Consider the following 16,956-nt stretch of genomic DNA (forward strand, 5'->3'; position numbering starts at 1 on the left):
TTCTTTGAAGCCAGCATTACCCTGATCCCGAAACCAGGCAAGGACCCTACCAAAAAGGAGAATTTCAGACCAATATCACTGATGAATATGGATGCTAAGATTCTCAACAAGATCCTAGCCAACAGGATCCAACAGCACATTAAAAAGATTATCCACCATGATCAGGTGGGATTCATCCCTGGGCTACAAGGATGGTTCAACATTCGCAAATCAATCAATGTGATACAACAAATTAATATGAGAAGAGAGAAGAACCACATGGTCCTCTCAATTGATGCAGAAAAAGCATTTGACAAAATCCAGCATCCGTTCCTGATTAAAACGTGGAGCATAACCAATAGCATGGAGGACAAGGGGCGTTAGAGAGTAGTAGGGAATTTGGGTAAATTGGAAGGGGAGGTGAACCATGAGAGACTATGGACTCTGAAAAACAGTCTGAGGGGTTTGAAGTGGCGGGGGGGTGGGAGGTTGGGGTACCAGGTGGTGGGTATTATAGAGGGCACTGCTTGCATGGAGCACTGGGTGTGGTGAAAAAATAATGAATACTGTTTTTCTGAAAATAAATAAATTGGGAAAAAAAAATTCAAAAAAAAATGCTTCAAATTATAGGGATAGAGGGAACATTCCTGAACCTCATCAAATCTATCTATGAAAGACCACAGCAAATATCATCCTCAATGGGAAAAAGCTTGCAGCATTCCCATTGAGATCAGGAACAAGACAAGGATGCCCACTTTCACCCCTCTTGTTCAACATAGTATTAGAAGTCCTAGCAACAGCAATCAGACAACAGAGAGAAATAAAAGGTATCCAAATTGGTAATGAAGAAGTCAAACTCTCTCTCTTCGCAGATGACATGATTCTTTATATGGAAAACCCAAAAGACTCCACCCCCAAACTACTAGAACTCATACAGCAATTCAGCAACGTGGCAGGATACAAAGTCAATGTGCAGAAATCAGTGGCTTTCTTATACACTAACAATGAAAATACAGAAAGGGAAATTAGAGAATCGATTCCATTTACTAAAGCACCAAGAACCATAAGATACCTGGGAATAAACCAAACTAAAGAGGTAAAGGATCTGTACTTGAGGAACTACAGAACACTCATGAAAGAAATTGAAGAAGACACAAATAGATGGAAGACCATTCCATGCTCTTGGATCAGAAGAATAAATATTGTTAAAATGTCTATACTGCCTAGAGCAATCTATACTTTTAATGCCATTCCGATCAAAATTCCACCAGCATCCTTCAAAGAGCTGGAGCAAATAATCCTAAAATTTGTATGGAATCAGAAGAGACCCCGAATCGCTAAGGAAATGTTGAAAAACAAAAATAAAGCTGGCGGCATCACCTTACCTGATTTCAAGCTTTATTACAAAGCTGTGATCACCAAGACAGCATGGTACTGGCATAAAAACAGACACATAGACCAGTGGAACAGAGTAGAGAGACCAGATATGGACCCTCAACTCTATGTTCAAATAATCCTCGACAAAACAGGAAAAAATATACAGTGGAAAAAAGTCTCTTCAATAAATGGTGCTGGGAAAACTGGACAGCTATATGTAGAAGAATGAAACTCGACCATTCTCTTACACCGTACACAAAGAACAACTCAAAATGGATAAAAGACCTCAACGTGAGACAGGAATCCATCAGAATCTTAGAGGAGAACATAGGCAGAAATCTCTTTGATATCAGCCACAGCAACTTCTTTCAAGATACGTCTCCAAAGGCAAAGGAAACAAAAGCGAAAATAAACTTCTGGGACTTCATCAAAATCAAAAGCTTCTGCACAGCAAAGGAAACAGTCAAAAAAACAAAGAGGCAACCCACGGAATGGGAGAAGATATTTGCAAATGACAGTACAGACAAAAGGTTGATATCCAGGATCTATAATGAACTCCTCAAACTCAACCCACATGAAACAGAAAAACATATCAAAAAATGGGCAGAAGATATGAACAGACACTTCTCCAATCAAGACATACAAATGGCTATCAGACACATGAAAAAATGCTCATCATCATTAGCCCTCAGGGAGATTCAAATTAAAACCACATTGAGATATCACCTTACACCAGTTAGAATGGCCAAAATTAACAAAACGGGAAACAACATGTGTTGGAGAGGATGTGGAGAAAGGGGAACCCTCTTCCACTGTTGGTGGGAATGCAAGTTGGTGCAGCCTCTTTGGAGAACAGTGTGGAGATTCCTCAAGAAATTAAAAATAGAGCTTCCCTACGACCCTGCAATTGCACTCCTGGGTATTTACCCGAAAGACACAGATGTCATGAAAAGAAGGGCCATCTGTACCCCAATGTTTATAGCAGCAATGGCCACAGTCGCCAAATTATGGAAAGAACCAAGATGCCCTTCAACGGATGAATGGATAAGGAAGATGTGGTCCATATACACTACGGAGTATTATGCCTCCATCAGAAAGGATGAATACCCAACTTTTGTAGCAATATGGACGGGACTGGAAGAGATTATGCTGAGTGAAATAAGTCAAGCAGAGAGAGTCAATTATCATATGGTTTCACTTATTTGTGGAGCTTAACAAATAGCATGGAGGACAAGGGGTGTTAGAGAGGAGTAGGGAATTTGGTAAATTGGAAGGGGAGGTGAACCATGAGAGACTATGGACTCTGAAAAACAATCTGAGGGGTTTGAAGTGGCCGGGGGGTGGGAGATTGGGGTATCAGGTGGTGGGTTTTATAGAGGGCACAGCTTGCATGGAGCACTGGGTGTGGTGAAAAAATAATGAATACTGTTTTTCTGAAAACAAATAAATAAATAATAATTAAAAAAACATTTTACTTGAAATTTTTATACATATACCTGTCTTTTTCTTTTAATTACCCTTTTTAATATTCATATAGAGATAAGCTTCAGTGTAATCCTCTTTCCCAAACAATACTACTCCTATATAAAAACCAGGGTTTTTTTAAAAGATTTTATTTATTTATTTGACAGACAGAGATCACAAATAGGCAGAGAGGCAGGCAGAGAGAGAGATGAAGGGAAGTGGACTCCCTGTTGAGCAGAGAGCCTGATGTAGGGCTTGATCCCAAAACCCTGAGATCATGACCTGAGCCAAAGGCAGAGGCTTAACCCACTGTGCCACCCAGATGCTCCTAAAAACCAGTTTTAATCCCCTTTACCTCTGGAAAGTTGAGTCCTTTAATAAAGATATCAAGATACACCCAGGAAGAATCATAATAACCTTCCTCTTCCACACTGAGAATTTATAACCACCCTCCCATCTTTTTTCTTCTGTCATTGTTTCTGCATATTAGTTTTATTATGGTAGTATATAAATCTTCTACATGGGGTTCATTTTGGTTGTGTTCTTCTTCTTTTTTTTTAATCTTGTCATTTACTTTTGTCGGTCTTTTTGTTTGCCCCTTTTTGTTTGTATACCTTATAAATCTAACCTTTGGGGCCCATTCTGGATGGGTCTTCTCTCTTTTTTTTATTCCACTCCCTCTTTCTCTATCTCTTTTCTTTCTTTTTGGTGGGGACTCCTGATTGTTCAGAAGCGGTCCAGGGTGCATCATGCCTAGATCATGGTTGATACCTTCAGCTACATATCCTTTCAGCCATCTTACCAAAATGACTAGGAGAAAGAGAAATTCCCAAAAGAAGAAAAAATTCAGAGGCTGTGCTCTCACCATCAGAGTTATTGGATATGGACATAAACAGTATGTCGGAAAGGGAATTCAGGCTAACAATTATCCAGGCAATGGCTCGGTTGGAGAAAACCATTAATGACAATATGGAATTGATTAGACCAAGAGTGAAAGCCACCAGGGAATAAGTTAAACATGCTATCAATGAGTTCCAGTCTAATATAAATCCTCGAACAGCTTGGGTAATTGAGGTAGGAGATAAAATTTGTAATCTAGAGGACAAACTGATAGAGAAAAAGGATCAGGAGGAGACCTGGAACAAACAGCTTAGAAGCCATGAAAACACAATTAGGGAAATAAATGATGCCATGAAAAGAGGTGAACCATGAGAGACTATGAACTCTGAAAAACAATCTGAGAGTTTTGAAGGTGCATGGGGTGGGGGGTTGGGGGAACCAGGTGGTGGGTATTAGAGAGGGCACAGATTGCATGGAGCACTGGGTGTGGTGCAAAAACAATGAATAGTGTTACACTGAAAAGAAATAAAAAATTAAAAAGAAAGAAAATTTCCCATTTAATGATTATTGGAATCCCTGAGGGGGAGGAGAAAGAAAGAAGAGTAGAAGATATATTTGAAAAAATTCCCCATGAAAATTTTCCCAATCTGGTGAATGCCACTAGCATTCCTCTCCTAGAGACAGAATGGTTTCCCCCCAAGGTCATAGAATCTAGAAAGTATTCGAGACATATGATTGTGAAACTGATAAATCATAATTTTAGAAAGGAGATCTTGAATGCAGCTAGGAGGAAGATATTCCTTATGTAAAGAGGAAACCTCAGCAGAATAACATCAGACCTGTCCACAGAAACCTGGAAAGCCAGAAAGGGCTGGCAAGATGTATTCAGGGAACTAAATGAGAAGAACACTTTATCCAGAAAGACTGGATAAAGTGGATGGAGAGATAAAGAGCTTCCAAGACTGGAAAGGTTTAAAAGAGTATGTGGCCACCAATCCAGTACTGCAAGAAATATTAAGGGGGGGTTCTATAAAAGAAGAAAGAGCACAAGAGTGTCATTGAACAGAAATTTATGGAGACAATATATAGAAACAAGAACTTCACAGGAAACACGATATCAACAAATACTCTCTCAATAATCACTCTCAATGTGAATGGCCTAAACACTGCCATAAAATGGCACATGGTTGCAGAGTGATAAAATGACATACCCACCCATAGTTGTCTACAAGAGACCCATTTAGAACCTAAGGATACATCCAGACTGAAAGTGAAGGAATGGAGAAGCATCTTTCATGCCAATAGGCCTCAAATGAAGGCTGGGGTAGCGATTCTCATATCAGATAAATTAGATTTTGAACTAAAGCCTATACTCAGAGTTAAAGAAGGAAACTATATCATTCTTAAAGGGTCTATCCACCAAGAAAATCTAACAATTGTAAAAAATTATGCCCCCAATACAGAAGCAGCCAACTACATATGACAACAGTTAATCAAGATAAAGAGTCATATTGTTATGAATGCATGAATAGTAGGGGATCTTAACACACCACTCTCAGTAACAGACAGATCATCCAAGCAGTAAATCAAGAATGAAATAAGAGCATTGAATGACATATTGACCAAATGGACCTCACAGATATATACAGAACATTCCACCCTAAAAGAAAAAGAAAAAACAAAACAACAACAAAAAACAAACAAACAAACAAACAAAAAAACAGAATACTCATTCTTCTTTTTTTTTAAAGATTTTATGTATTTATTTGACAGAGAGAAATCACAAGTAGATGGAGAGGCAGGCAGAGAGAGAGAGGGAAGCAGGCTACCTGCTGAGCAGAGAGCCCGACGCGGGACTCAATCCCAGGACCCTGAGATCACGACCCGAGCCAAAGGCAGCGGGTCAACCCACTGAGCCACCCAGGCGCCCCCTGAATACTCATTCTTCTTGAGTGCACATGGAACTTTCTCCAGAACAGTTCACATACTCGGTCACAAATCAGGACTCAATGATACTAAAATACTGAGATAATTCCCTGCATATTCTAAGATCACACTGCTTTGAAGCTGGAACTCAATCACAAGAAAAAGTTTGGAAGGAATTCAAACACATGGAAGCTAAATACCACCTTGCTACAGAATGTTTGCATCAGCAAGGAAATCAACGAACTTAAACAATTCATGGACACAAATGAGAATGAAGCCTTTTCAGTCCAAAACCTATGGGATACAGAAAAGACAGCCCTAAAGGCAAATACATAGCCATCCAAGCCTCCCTCAAAACAACTGAAAATTTCAGAATATACCAGCTATCTTTACACCTTGAAGAACTGGAGAATCAACAACAAATTAAGCCAACCCCCCACACAAGAATGGAAATAATCAGTATTAAAGCAGAGATCAATGATATAGAAACTAGAGATACAGTAGAATGCATCAATGAAACTAGAACTTGTTTTTTGTAAGAAATCAATAAGATTGATAAACCATTGGCCAAACTAATCCAAAAGAAAAGAGAGAAGACCCAAATTAGCAAAATAATTATTGAAAAGGGAGAGATCAAGACCAACACCTAGGAAATAGAAACAATCATCAGTAAATATTGCCAAGAGTTATATGCCAATAGGTTAAGCAACCTAGATGAAATGGTTGCATTCCTGGAACTTATAAACTTCCAAAATTGAATCAGGAAGAAATTGACAACCTGAATAGACTGATGTCTAGTAACAAGATTGAAGCAGTGATCAAACCTTCCAAAAAATGAGAGTCCAGGACCTGAGAGATTCCCTGCGGAATTCTACCAAAGTTTCAAAGAATAAATAATACCTATTCTTCTGAGCTGCTTCAAAAATTTGAGGCAGAGGTCTTTTATCCATTTGAGTTTATCTTTGTGTACGGTGTAAGAGAATGGTCGTTTCATTCTTCTACATATAGCTGTCCAGCTTTCCCAGCACTATTTATTGAAGAGACTGTCTTTTTCCCACTGTATATTTTTTCCTGTTTTGTCAAAGATTAATTGACCATAGAGTTGAGGGTCCATATCTGGGCTCTCTACTCTGTTCCACTGGTCTATGTGTCTGTTTTTATGCCAGTACCATCCTTTCTTGGTGATCACAGCTTTGTAGTAAAGCTTGAAATCAGGTAACATGATGCCCCCAGTTTTATTTTTGTTTTTCAAAATTTCCTTAGTGATTCGGGGTCTCTTCTGATTCCATTCAAATTTTTCAATTATTTGCTCCAGCTCTTTGAAGAATACCGGTGGAATTTTGATCGGAATGACATTAAAAGTATATATTGCTCTAGGCAGTATAGACATTTTAACAATGTTTATTCTTCCGTTCCAAGAGCATGGAATGGTCTTCCATCTATTTGTGACTTCTTCAATTTCTTTAATGAGTGTTCTGTAGTTCCACGAGTACAGATCCTTTACCTCTTTGGTTAGGTTTATTACCAGGTATCTTATGGTTCTTGGTGCTATAGTAAATGGAATCGATTCTCTAATTTCCCTTTCTGTATTTTCATTATTAGTGTATAAGAAGAAGGAAAATTCCAGACCCTCCTTATAAAGCCAGCATTACCTTGACCTTATCCCCAAACTAGGTAAAGACCCGACCAAAAAGGAGAATTTCAGACCAATATCCCTGATGAATATGGATGCTAACATTCTCAACAAGATCCTAGCTAATAGGATCCAACAGTATATTAAAAAGATTATCCTCCACTACAGGTGGGATTTACCCGGGAGTGCAAGGATCATTCAACATTCACAAATCAATGTGGTAGAACAAATCAATAAGAGTAGAGAGTAGAACCACATGGTCCTCTCAATTGATGCAGAAAAAAAGCATTTGACAAGATACAGCATCCATTCCTGATCAAAACACTTCAAAGTATAGGGTAGAGGGAACACCCTCAACTTCATAAAATCTATCTATGAAAAGCCCAGGGCAAAGGTCATCTTCAAGGGGAAGATGACCCTTCCCTTTGAGATCGGGAACACGACAAGGATGCCCACTCTCACTACTCCTGTTCAACATTGCATTAGAAGTCCTAGCAACTGCATTCAGACAACAAAGACAAATAAAAGGTATTGAAATTGTCAATGAAGAAGTCAAACTCTCTCTCTTCGCAGATGACATGATACTTTATATGGAATGAATATTCAAAAGACTCCATCCCAAAACTATGGGATCTCTTACAGGAATTCATTAATGTGGCAGGATACAAAATCAAGGTACAGAATTCAGTTGCTTTCTTACACAATAATAATGAAAATATAGAAAAGGAAATTAGAGAACCAATTCCATTTCCAAAGCACCAAGAATCATAAGATACCTAGGAATAAACCTAAGTAAAGAGGTAAAGGATCTGTACTCAAGGAACTACAGAACACTCGTGAAAGAAATTGAAGAAGACACAAAAAGATGGGAAACCATTCCATACTCATGGATCGGGAGAATAAACATAGTTAAAATATCTATACTGTCTAAAGCAACCTGTACATTCAATGCCATTCCAATCAAAATTCCACCAGCATTTTTCAATGAGCTGGGGGAAACAATCCTAAAATTTGCATGGAACCAGAAGATACACTGGAATGCTAAGAAAATGTTGAAAAAGAAAAACAAAACTGGGGGCATCCATTGCCTGATTTCAAGCTTTACTACAAAGCTGTGATCCCCAAGACAGCTTGGTACTGACAAAAAAAACAGACACATAGACAAGTGGAATAGAGTAGAGAGCCCAGTATGGACCCTCATCTCTATGGTCAAATAATCTTCAACAAGGCAGGAAAATATATACAGTGGGAAAATGACAGTCTTCAATAAATGGTACTGGGAAAATTGGACAGCTACGTGTAGCAGAATGAAACTTGACCATTCTCTTACACCATACACAAACATAAACTCTAAATGGATGAAGGGCCTCAATGTGAGGCAGGAATCCATGAGAATCCTAGAGGATAACATAGGCAGTAACCTCTTCGACATTGGCCACAGTAACTTCTTTCAAGATATGTCTCCAAAGGCAATGGAAACAAAAGTGAAAATGAACTTTTGGGGCTTCATCAAGATTAAAAGCTTCTGCACAGCAAAGGAAAGAGTCAATAAAACAATGAGGCAACCCACAGAATGGGAGGAGATATTCACAATTGAGAATATAGACAAAAGGCTGATATCTAAAATCTATAAAGAACTTCTCAGACTCAACACATGCAAAACAGATAATCATGTCAAAAAATGGGCAGAAGACACGAACAGACACTTCTCCAATGAAGACATACAAATGGCTAACAGACAGATGAATAAAATGTTCATTATCACTAGCCATCAGGGAGATTCAAATCAGAACCACATTGAGATCACACCTTCCACCAGTTAGAATGACCAATATATTTTTTTTAATTTTATTTATTTATTTGACAGAGAGAGAGAGAGATCACAAGTAGTCAGAGAGAGAGAGAGAGAGAAGCACCTCCCTGCTCAGCAGAGAGCCCCATGCAGGGCTTGATCCCAAGACCCTGAGATCCTGACCTGGGCTGAAGACATAGGCTTAACTCACTGAGTCAATGAAGCACCCAGAATGGCCAAAATTAACAATACAGTTTAAAAAAATGTGTTGGAGAGGATGTGGAGAAAGGGGAACCCTTTTACACTGTTGGAAGGAAAGCAAATTTGCGCAGCCACATTGAAAAACAATGCGGAGTTTTCATAAGAAAATAAAAATAGAGCTTCCCTATGACTCTGCAATTGCACTACTGGGTATTTACCCCAATGGTACAGATGTAGTGAAAAGAAGGGCCATCTATACTGGAATGTTCATAACACAGTCATCAAACTGTGGAAAGAACAAAGATGCCCTTCAATGGACAAATGGGGAAGAAGATGTGGTCCATATACACTAGTATTATGCCTCCATCAGAAAGGATGAATACCCAAGTTTTGTAAAAACATAGATGGGCCTGGAGATTTTGCTGAGTGAAATAAGTCAAGCAGAGAGAACCAGTTTACCATATGGTTTCGCTTATTTGTTGATCATAAGGAATAACATGGAAAACATGATAAAATGGAGAGGAGAAGTGAGTTGGGGGAAGTTGGAGGGGGAAAGGAACCATGAAAGACTGTGGACTCTGAGAAACAAACTGAGGGGAGGGATTTGGGCCATTGGGTGAGCCCGGCTGTGGGTATTATGCAGGGCATGTATTGAATGGAGCACTGGGTGTGGTGCATAAACAGTGAATTCTGCAACACCCAAAAGAAGTTTTTAAAAATAAATAAATAAGTAAACAGATAAATAATAAATAAATATAAATTTAAAATATTAGAAATGAGCAGAAGTCACAAATAAAATCTTTAAAAAATTTAAAGAAAAATAAGTATAAAAGTATCTATACCACCCAAGAAATATGTACTCAACACAATACCTATCAAAATATCAACAAAAACAGAGGGGAGACAAACCATGGGATACTGTGGACTCTGAGAAACATACTGAAGGTTTTGGATGGGAGGGGAGGGGACATTGGGTGATCCTGGTGGTGGGTACTAAGAATGGGAAATACTGCATGGAGCACTGATGTGGTGCATAAACAATGAATCTTGGAACACTGAAAAAGTAAAATAAAATTAAACAAAATATATCAACCACAATTATCACAGAGTGGAATCAAACAATTCTACAACTTGCATGGGATGACAAAAGATCCCAAAAAGCCAAAGTAATCCTGAAAAATAAATGCAAACCTGGATACCTCAGGATTCTGTATTTAAAGGCATATTACACATATCTGATCATCAAGACCATATTTTACTGGCACAGAAAGAGATGTATAGATCAGTGGAACAGAAATAAATACTCAGGTTGAACCCACAGCCCTGTTGTCAATGAATCCAACAAATCAACAAAGAACATCCAATGGAAGGAAAACAGTCTCATCAACACATGGGTTTGGTGAAACTAGACAGCCACATTCTGAAGAATGAAGCCAGACCACTTTTCTTTTTTACACAATACACAAAAATAGATTAAAACTGGTTGAAATACTTTAATGTGACACAAGAAACCATCAAAATCCTAGTTGAGACCGCAGACTAATCTACTTCATATAATCCATACAAATTCTTACTGGATTTATCTCCTGAGGCAAAGAAAACAAAGCAAAAATAAACTTTTGGGACTACAATTTGTATATGTATATACATGTGTATGTGTCTGTGTGTGTATGTGTGTGTGTATAGAGAGAGAGAGAGAAAACCCAACTACTTTTGTGCAGCAAATGAAATAATGAACAAAATTAAAAGGCAAACTCTGGAATATGAGAAGATACTTACACATTTCATATCTGATAAAGGGCTCATATCAAAAATATCTAAGTAGCTTGTAAATTTTTTCCACATTTTTAGTAGAGAGCATGTCAGTGGAGCTCAGCATACAGTCATGAGAGAAGCAGAATTCTTGTCTTTCACATTTGTATTGTGCTAAGATCTCACTACACATCAGAGCCATCCTCTTAACAAAACTTTAACTGATCATCAAGTTAAATTCAAGGGAATTTGGGTAAATTGGGAGGGGAGGTGAACCATGAGAGACTATGGACTCTGAAAAACAATCTGAGGGGTTTGAAGTGGCGGGGGGGTGTGGGAGGTTGGGATACCATGTGGTGGGTATTATAGAGGGCACGGATTGCATGGAGCACTGAGTGTGGTGAAAAAATAATGAATACTGTTTTTCTGAAAATAAATAAATTGAAAAAAATTTTAATTGTGTAGCACAGTATTGTTCTTTTGCAGGTGCAGGGTTTTGGAGGACATATCTAGAACTTAGTTATCTAGCATAACAGAAAATCATACCTCTGAGATATTGGCAACTCACCATTGGCCCTCCCACTAACCCCTGGAAACTGTCATTCCTCTCTCTGAATTCAAATTAAGCTGCCCATTGTTGGAAAGGCCAATATTAAAGAGATGAGTTTTGACTGGAAAGGGATGTGAATTTTATTCAGGAGGCTAGCCACATTGGCAGAAGGCACACTCTTTTTCAAAAGCCAACGCTGAAATTTCTGCCTGAAACAGGAGATTTTAAAGGGGGTTTTTAATACTTGATTAAAAAAGGGAGTGCAGTAATCTCTTCGATATCGGCCACAGCAACTTCTTTCAAGATACGTCTCCAAAGGCAAAGGAAACAAAAGCGAAAATAAACTTCTGGGACTTCATCAAAATCAAAAGCTTCTGCACAGCAAAGGAAACAGTCAAAAAAACAAAGAGGCAACCCACGGAATGGGAGAAGATATTTGCAAATGACAGTACAGACAAAAGGTTGATATCCAGGATCTATAATGAACTCCTCAAACTCAACCCACACGAAACAGACAAACACATCAAAAAATGGGCAGAAGATATGAACAGACACTTCTCCAATCAAGAAATACAAATGGCTATCAGACACATGAAAAAATGCTCATCATCATTAGCCCTCAGGGAGATTCAAATTAAAACCACATTGAGATATCACCTTACACCAGTTAGAATGGCCAAAATTAACAAAACAGGAAACAACATGTGTTGGAGAGGATGTGGAGAAAGGGGAACCCTCTTACACTGTTGGTGGGAATGCAAGTTGGTGCAGCCTCTTTGGAGAACAGTGTGGAGATTCCTCAAGAAATTAAAAATAGAGCTTCCCTACGACCCTGCAATTGCACTCCTGGGTATTTACCCCAAAGATACAGATGTCGTGAAAAGAAGGGCCATCTGTACCCCAATGTTTATAGCAGCAATGGCCACAGTCGCCAAACTATGGAAAGAACCAAGATGCCCTTCAACGGATGAATGGATAAGGAAGATGTGGTCCATATACACTATGGAGTATTATGCCTCCATCAGAAAGGACGAATATCCAACTTTTGTAGCAACATGGACGGGACTGGAAGAGATTATGCTGAGTGAAATCAGTCAAGCAGAGAGAGTCAATTATCATATGGTTTCACTCATTTGTGGAGCATAACCAATAGCATGGAGGACAAGGGGCGTTAGAGAGTAGTAGGGAATTTGGGTAAATTGGAAGGGGAGGTGAACCATGAGAGACTATGGACTCTGAAAAACAGTCTGAGGGGTTTGAAGTGGCGGGGGGGTGGGAGGTTGGGGTACCAGGTGGTGGGTATTATAGAGGGCACAGCTTGCATGGAGCACTGGGTGTGGTGAAAAAATAATGAATACTGTTTTTCTGAAAATAAATAAATTGGGAAAAAAATAGCAGCAAAAAAAAAAAAAAAAAAAAAAGGGAGTGCAATGGTTGGCAACATTTCTTATTCACACCCGAGCTGTATGATGCCAACTACAAAAGTAACCTCACCCCCTCTGTGTCTCTGGATGAGAAAGGATCCACACATGCTGCCAAAGTCCAGGAAAGAGCCAAAATAGAGGATTAGTGTGAACAACCCTTGGGTCTCACATGTGGTCACCAGTACATTCTATTTTCACTGTTGTGAGAAAAAAAAAATAACATACAAACTTGTAACTCATCTATCATTACACGGAGTACTGGGGAATATATTACTCAGTTAGCTCAAAGGAAACTTCAAAATAAAAACCAAAAGGTTCAAATGACTTGTCAATAAATGGTAAACCAGGATAAGACAAGTAACACCGCAAAGCCATTTTCATCAATGTCTTTAACGTAAAATTTGCAATGTCCACATCTGCATGTCAAGGGAGTAGGAACGGTGATATCTATAGTGAATTATGGGGGGTAATCAACAGAAAGTGGGCCCAGAAATACCACAGGAGATGGAAACAGTAAAGGAGTTTATTGCATTATTACTGTATATCATGTATTCAAGTATCTGGAGGAAAGATTGAATGTGTTGAATCTGGAGAAGCCCAAGTCTAACACATTTCCCATGTCTATGTGAGCACCCAACTCCCACACATCCACACAGCTGAACAGTTGTGCAGGCCCACCCACTGCCACACCCTGTGACTGTGACCTCATTCCCACAGGTGGCCTCCAGGTGTGGGGTGCTGGTATCCTGAAGCAGTCCTCTGTTCTGTCAGATGCTCTAGACCTGGCCCTCACTGAGGATCTTCCCTTGATCCATTCTCACTGACAGATGTTCCTGAGCAGGGCCCTGGGGCTGGCAGAGGACAAGGTCATGATGAGGACGTTCTTCTTACTGCTTGCTGTCTGGGCAGGGCTGGCTCCTGTCCAGTGTTCTCAAGGCCGTCCGTCATGGCGCTACATGTCCTCTGAGGTGGTCATTCCCAGGAAGGAGATGCACCATGGCAAAGACGTTCGGATGCCAGGCTGGCTGTCCTACAGCCTGCGATTTGGGGGCAAAAGGCACATTATCCACATGCGGCGCAAGAAACTGTTTTGGTCCAGACAAATGCTGATGATGACTCAGGACGACCAAGGAGCCTTGCAGATGGACTATCCCTTCATCCCTCCAGACTGTTACTACCTCGGCTACCTGGAGGAGATTCCTCTTTCCATGATCACCATGGACACATGCTATGGGGGTCTTGAAGGTATCATCAAGTTGGATGACCTCGCCTATGAAATCAAACCCCTCAGCAATTCCCAAAGGTTTGAACACATTGTTTCTCAGATAGTGGCAGACACCAAAGCAGTGGGACTTACCTATAAACTGGGACATCAGGAGGTTAGGGATCCCCTATTCTCTCAAGCAAATGCCAGTGTTGTCCCCAGGATCTCTAGTAAGATGTATTCATCCCATCATGGAAATATCAAAGCACTTGCTCTCAGTTCCAACTCAATGTATACTGTGTTCAACAACGTGTCAAAATGTGCCCAATTCCTCGTAAGGGTATTTAGTTTAGTTGACACATTTTTTCAAGGTATTGATGTAGCTTTTTATATTTCATCCATGATCATTTATGATCAGCAAGATCCAGCTTCCATGGGTAATTATGATGTGACAAAAAATCCATATTTTTGGCATTATGAGAAGCATGTGTTTCCAAGTCTTCAACCACATTCATCCATAATGTTGATAAAAGAGGGGCCACAGGATCATAATTATGAGCCTGTTGCATATGGCATATGCCGTTCTCGAAATCTCATCATGATTGGTTACTTTGGCAGACCGTATTTATTTTTGTCTATCATAGCAACACAAAAGGTGGGAAGAAGTGCTGGTATGTACTATGACGATTTATACTGTTTTTGCCAGAGAAGGTCCACTTGCATTATGTACATACCACCTGGTCTGACAGATTCCTTCAGTAACTGTTCCTATACACACATTCAGCACATAGTGGGTGGTGGTGTACTTGAGTGCATGTACAGAACCCAAAATGAGTATTTCAATAAAAGCCTAACCCACAGTCGTTGTGGAAATCACATAGTGGATCAAGGAGAGGAGTGTGACTGTGGCTCCTTCAAACAGTGTTACAACAACCCCTGCTGTACAAATGCTTGTTCATTCACCAGTGGCAGCAAATGCAATATAGGCAGGTGCTGTACAAACTGCACCTATTCCCCTCCTGGAACACTCTGCAGACCAATCCAAAATATATGTGATCTTCCCGAGTACTGCCGTGGGAAGTCCTTGGCATGTCCTGATGATTTCTATATGCAAGATGGAACCCCATGCACCGAAGTGGGCTACTGCTATCTTGGAAATTGCACTGACCCCACTGTGCACTGCCAAGAAATCTTTGGTAAAAATGCTGTGAAAGGTGAAAAACCCTGCTATGACATAAATAGAAGAGGAGATAGATATGGACACTGCAGGAGAGTAGCTGAACAAATGAAGAGTACTCCCTGTGCCCATGAAGACATTTATTGTGGAAGGCTGCAGTGTGGCAATGTCACACACCTCCCCCGCTTGCAAGAACATGTGGGATTCCATCAGTCTCTAATCTCAGGATTCTGGTGTTTTGGGCTGGACTCACATCGCTCCACAGGAACAAATGATGTTGGTCATGTGAGACCAGGTACACCCTGTGGTCCTGGAAAGATCTGTAGCAATACCTACTGCAATGGCAGTGCAGCTCAGCTGAATTATGACTGTTTACCTGAGAAATGCAGTCACAGGGGGATTTGCAACAATAACAAGAACTGTCATTGTCACATAGGCTGGGATCCTCCACACTGCATTGACAGAGGTGCTGGGGGGAGCACAGACAGTGGACCCCCTCCACGTAAAATGCGGTCAGTCAGGCAAAATGCTGAATCTCTGATATATCTGAGAGTGGTCTTTGGTCGCATTTATGCCTTAATAGCTGTGTTCCTGTTTGGTGTCGCCACAAATGTAAAAACAATCAGGACAGTTAGAGTTAAGGAAGAGAAAGCTGATGAAGCCAATCCTGGACTTAGACTCCAGACCCCCAAACAACAGGAGGAAACCCACAGGAACATGAATGAAACTCTACAGTAAGGAAGTTGCAAAGCTGACATCCACATTTCCAGGGATCTGCAAAAGACAGAGTGTTACCAACACATGTCACCCGACTATCACACTGTCTGTGACCAGCATTCTGAAATAAACTGTGAAAAGCACATGTTCTGGCTTCTTTATATTTTTATAAGACTGTAGGAGCCCACACTGATCCCAAGACACTGTCCGGGTAACTGAGTCAGCAGCTGGGACTTGAGCTGAGGTCTTGTGGTGAAGAATTAAGGGAAGTTGTCACAGGCTTCTGCAGGAGAAAATTCATGACATTTCTCTGAAGCAATGCTCTTGAGCACTGAGGGTTTTCTCATTATCTAGGTAATCTCTCCTTCTGCAGTCCCAAGGAGAGTTCAGAGCAATGGAGGGCTATTCCCCACACATACGGTCTGTCCCACACACTGGGGGGCCTTTGGAAAGTAGGGGAGTGTGTCTGGTGTGTGAGCCTACCCAATACAAGCTATCACACCCTGGAGAATATGTTCCTGAATATGTAAGACTGAGAACATGATCCTGAATATTGCATCCCATGAAATCAATCATAAAAATAGGTAGAAGATCTCATTGATGACTCTGGCATCCAGAGAGCATACTAGGAAGATCATCCTTCACTTCTCTCTTAGTCTGCACTCTAGGGAGCTGAGCAGTGACAGTAGCTAAGCATGTGTCGTAAGAAAATCAACTTGTTCTGGGTTGCTGCCTGGGCATGGGACATAGAGTCCCAAGTACACTGCCCCACATCACACTTTTTTTTTTTTACTTTCTTTTTTTTCAATTTATTTATTTTCAGAAAAACATTATTCATTATTTTTTCACCACATCCAGTGTTCCATGCAAGCCGTGCCCTCTATAATACCCACCACCTGGTACCCCAACCTCCTACCCCC

At 40.2% G+C, this 16,956-nt stretch overlaps 1 protein-coding gene across 1 annotated transcript; it reads left to right on the plus strand.

Annotated features, from left to right (window-relative positions):
- Window positions 1–13,765: 13,765 nt before the first annotated feature.
- On the plus strand, window positions 13,766–16,216 carry LOC122894035 (disintegrin and metalloproteinase domain-containing protein 21-like). The gene is given in 1 exon segment (XM_044231382.1): window positions 13,766–16,216. A coding segment is annotated over 1 exon segment (2,451 nt).
- The last annotated feature ends 740 nt before the right edge of the window (window positions 16,217–16,956 follow it).

The sequence above is a fragment of the Neovison vison genome, chromosome 13 (assembly GCF_020171115.1).
Source record: "Neovison vison isolate M4711 chromosome 13, ASM_NN_V1, whole genome shotgun sequence".
Classification (NCBI taxonomy): domain Eukaryota; kingdom Metazoa; phylum Chordata; class Mammalia; order Carnivora; family Mustelidae; genus Neogale; species Neogale vison.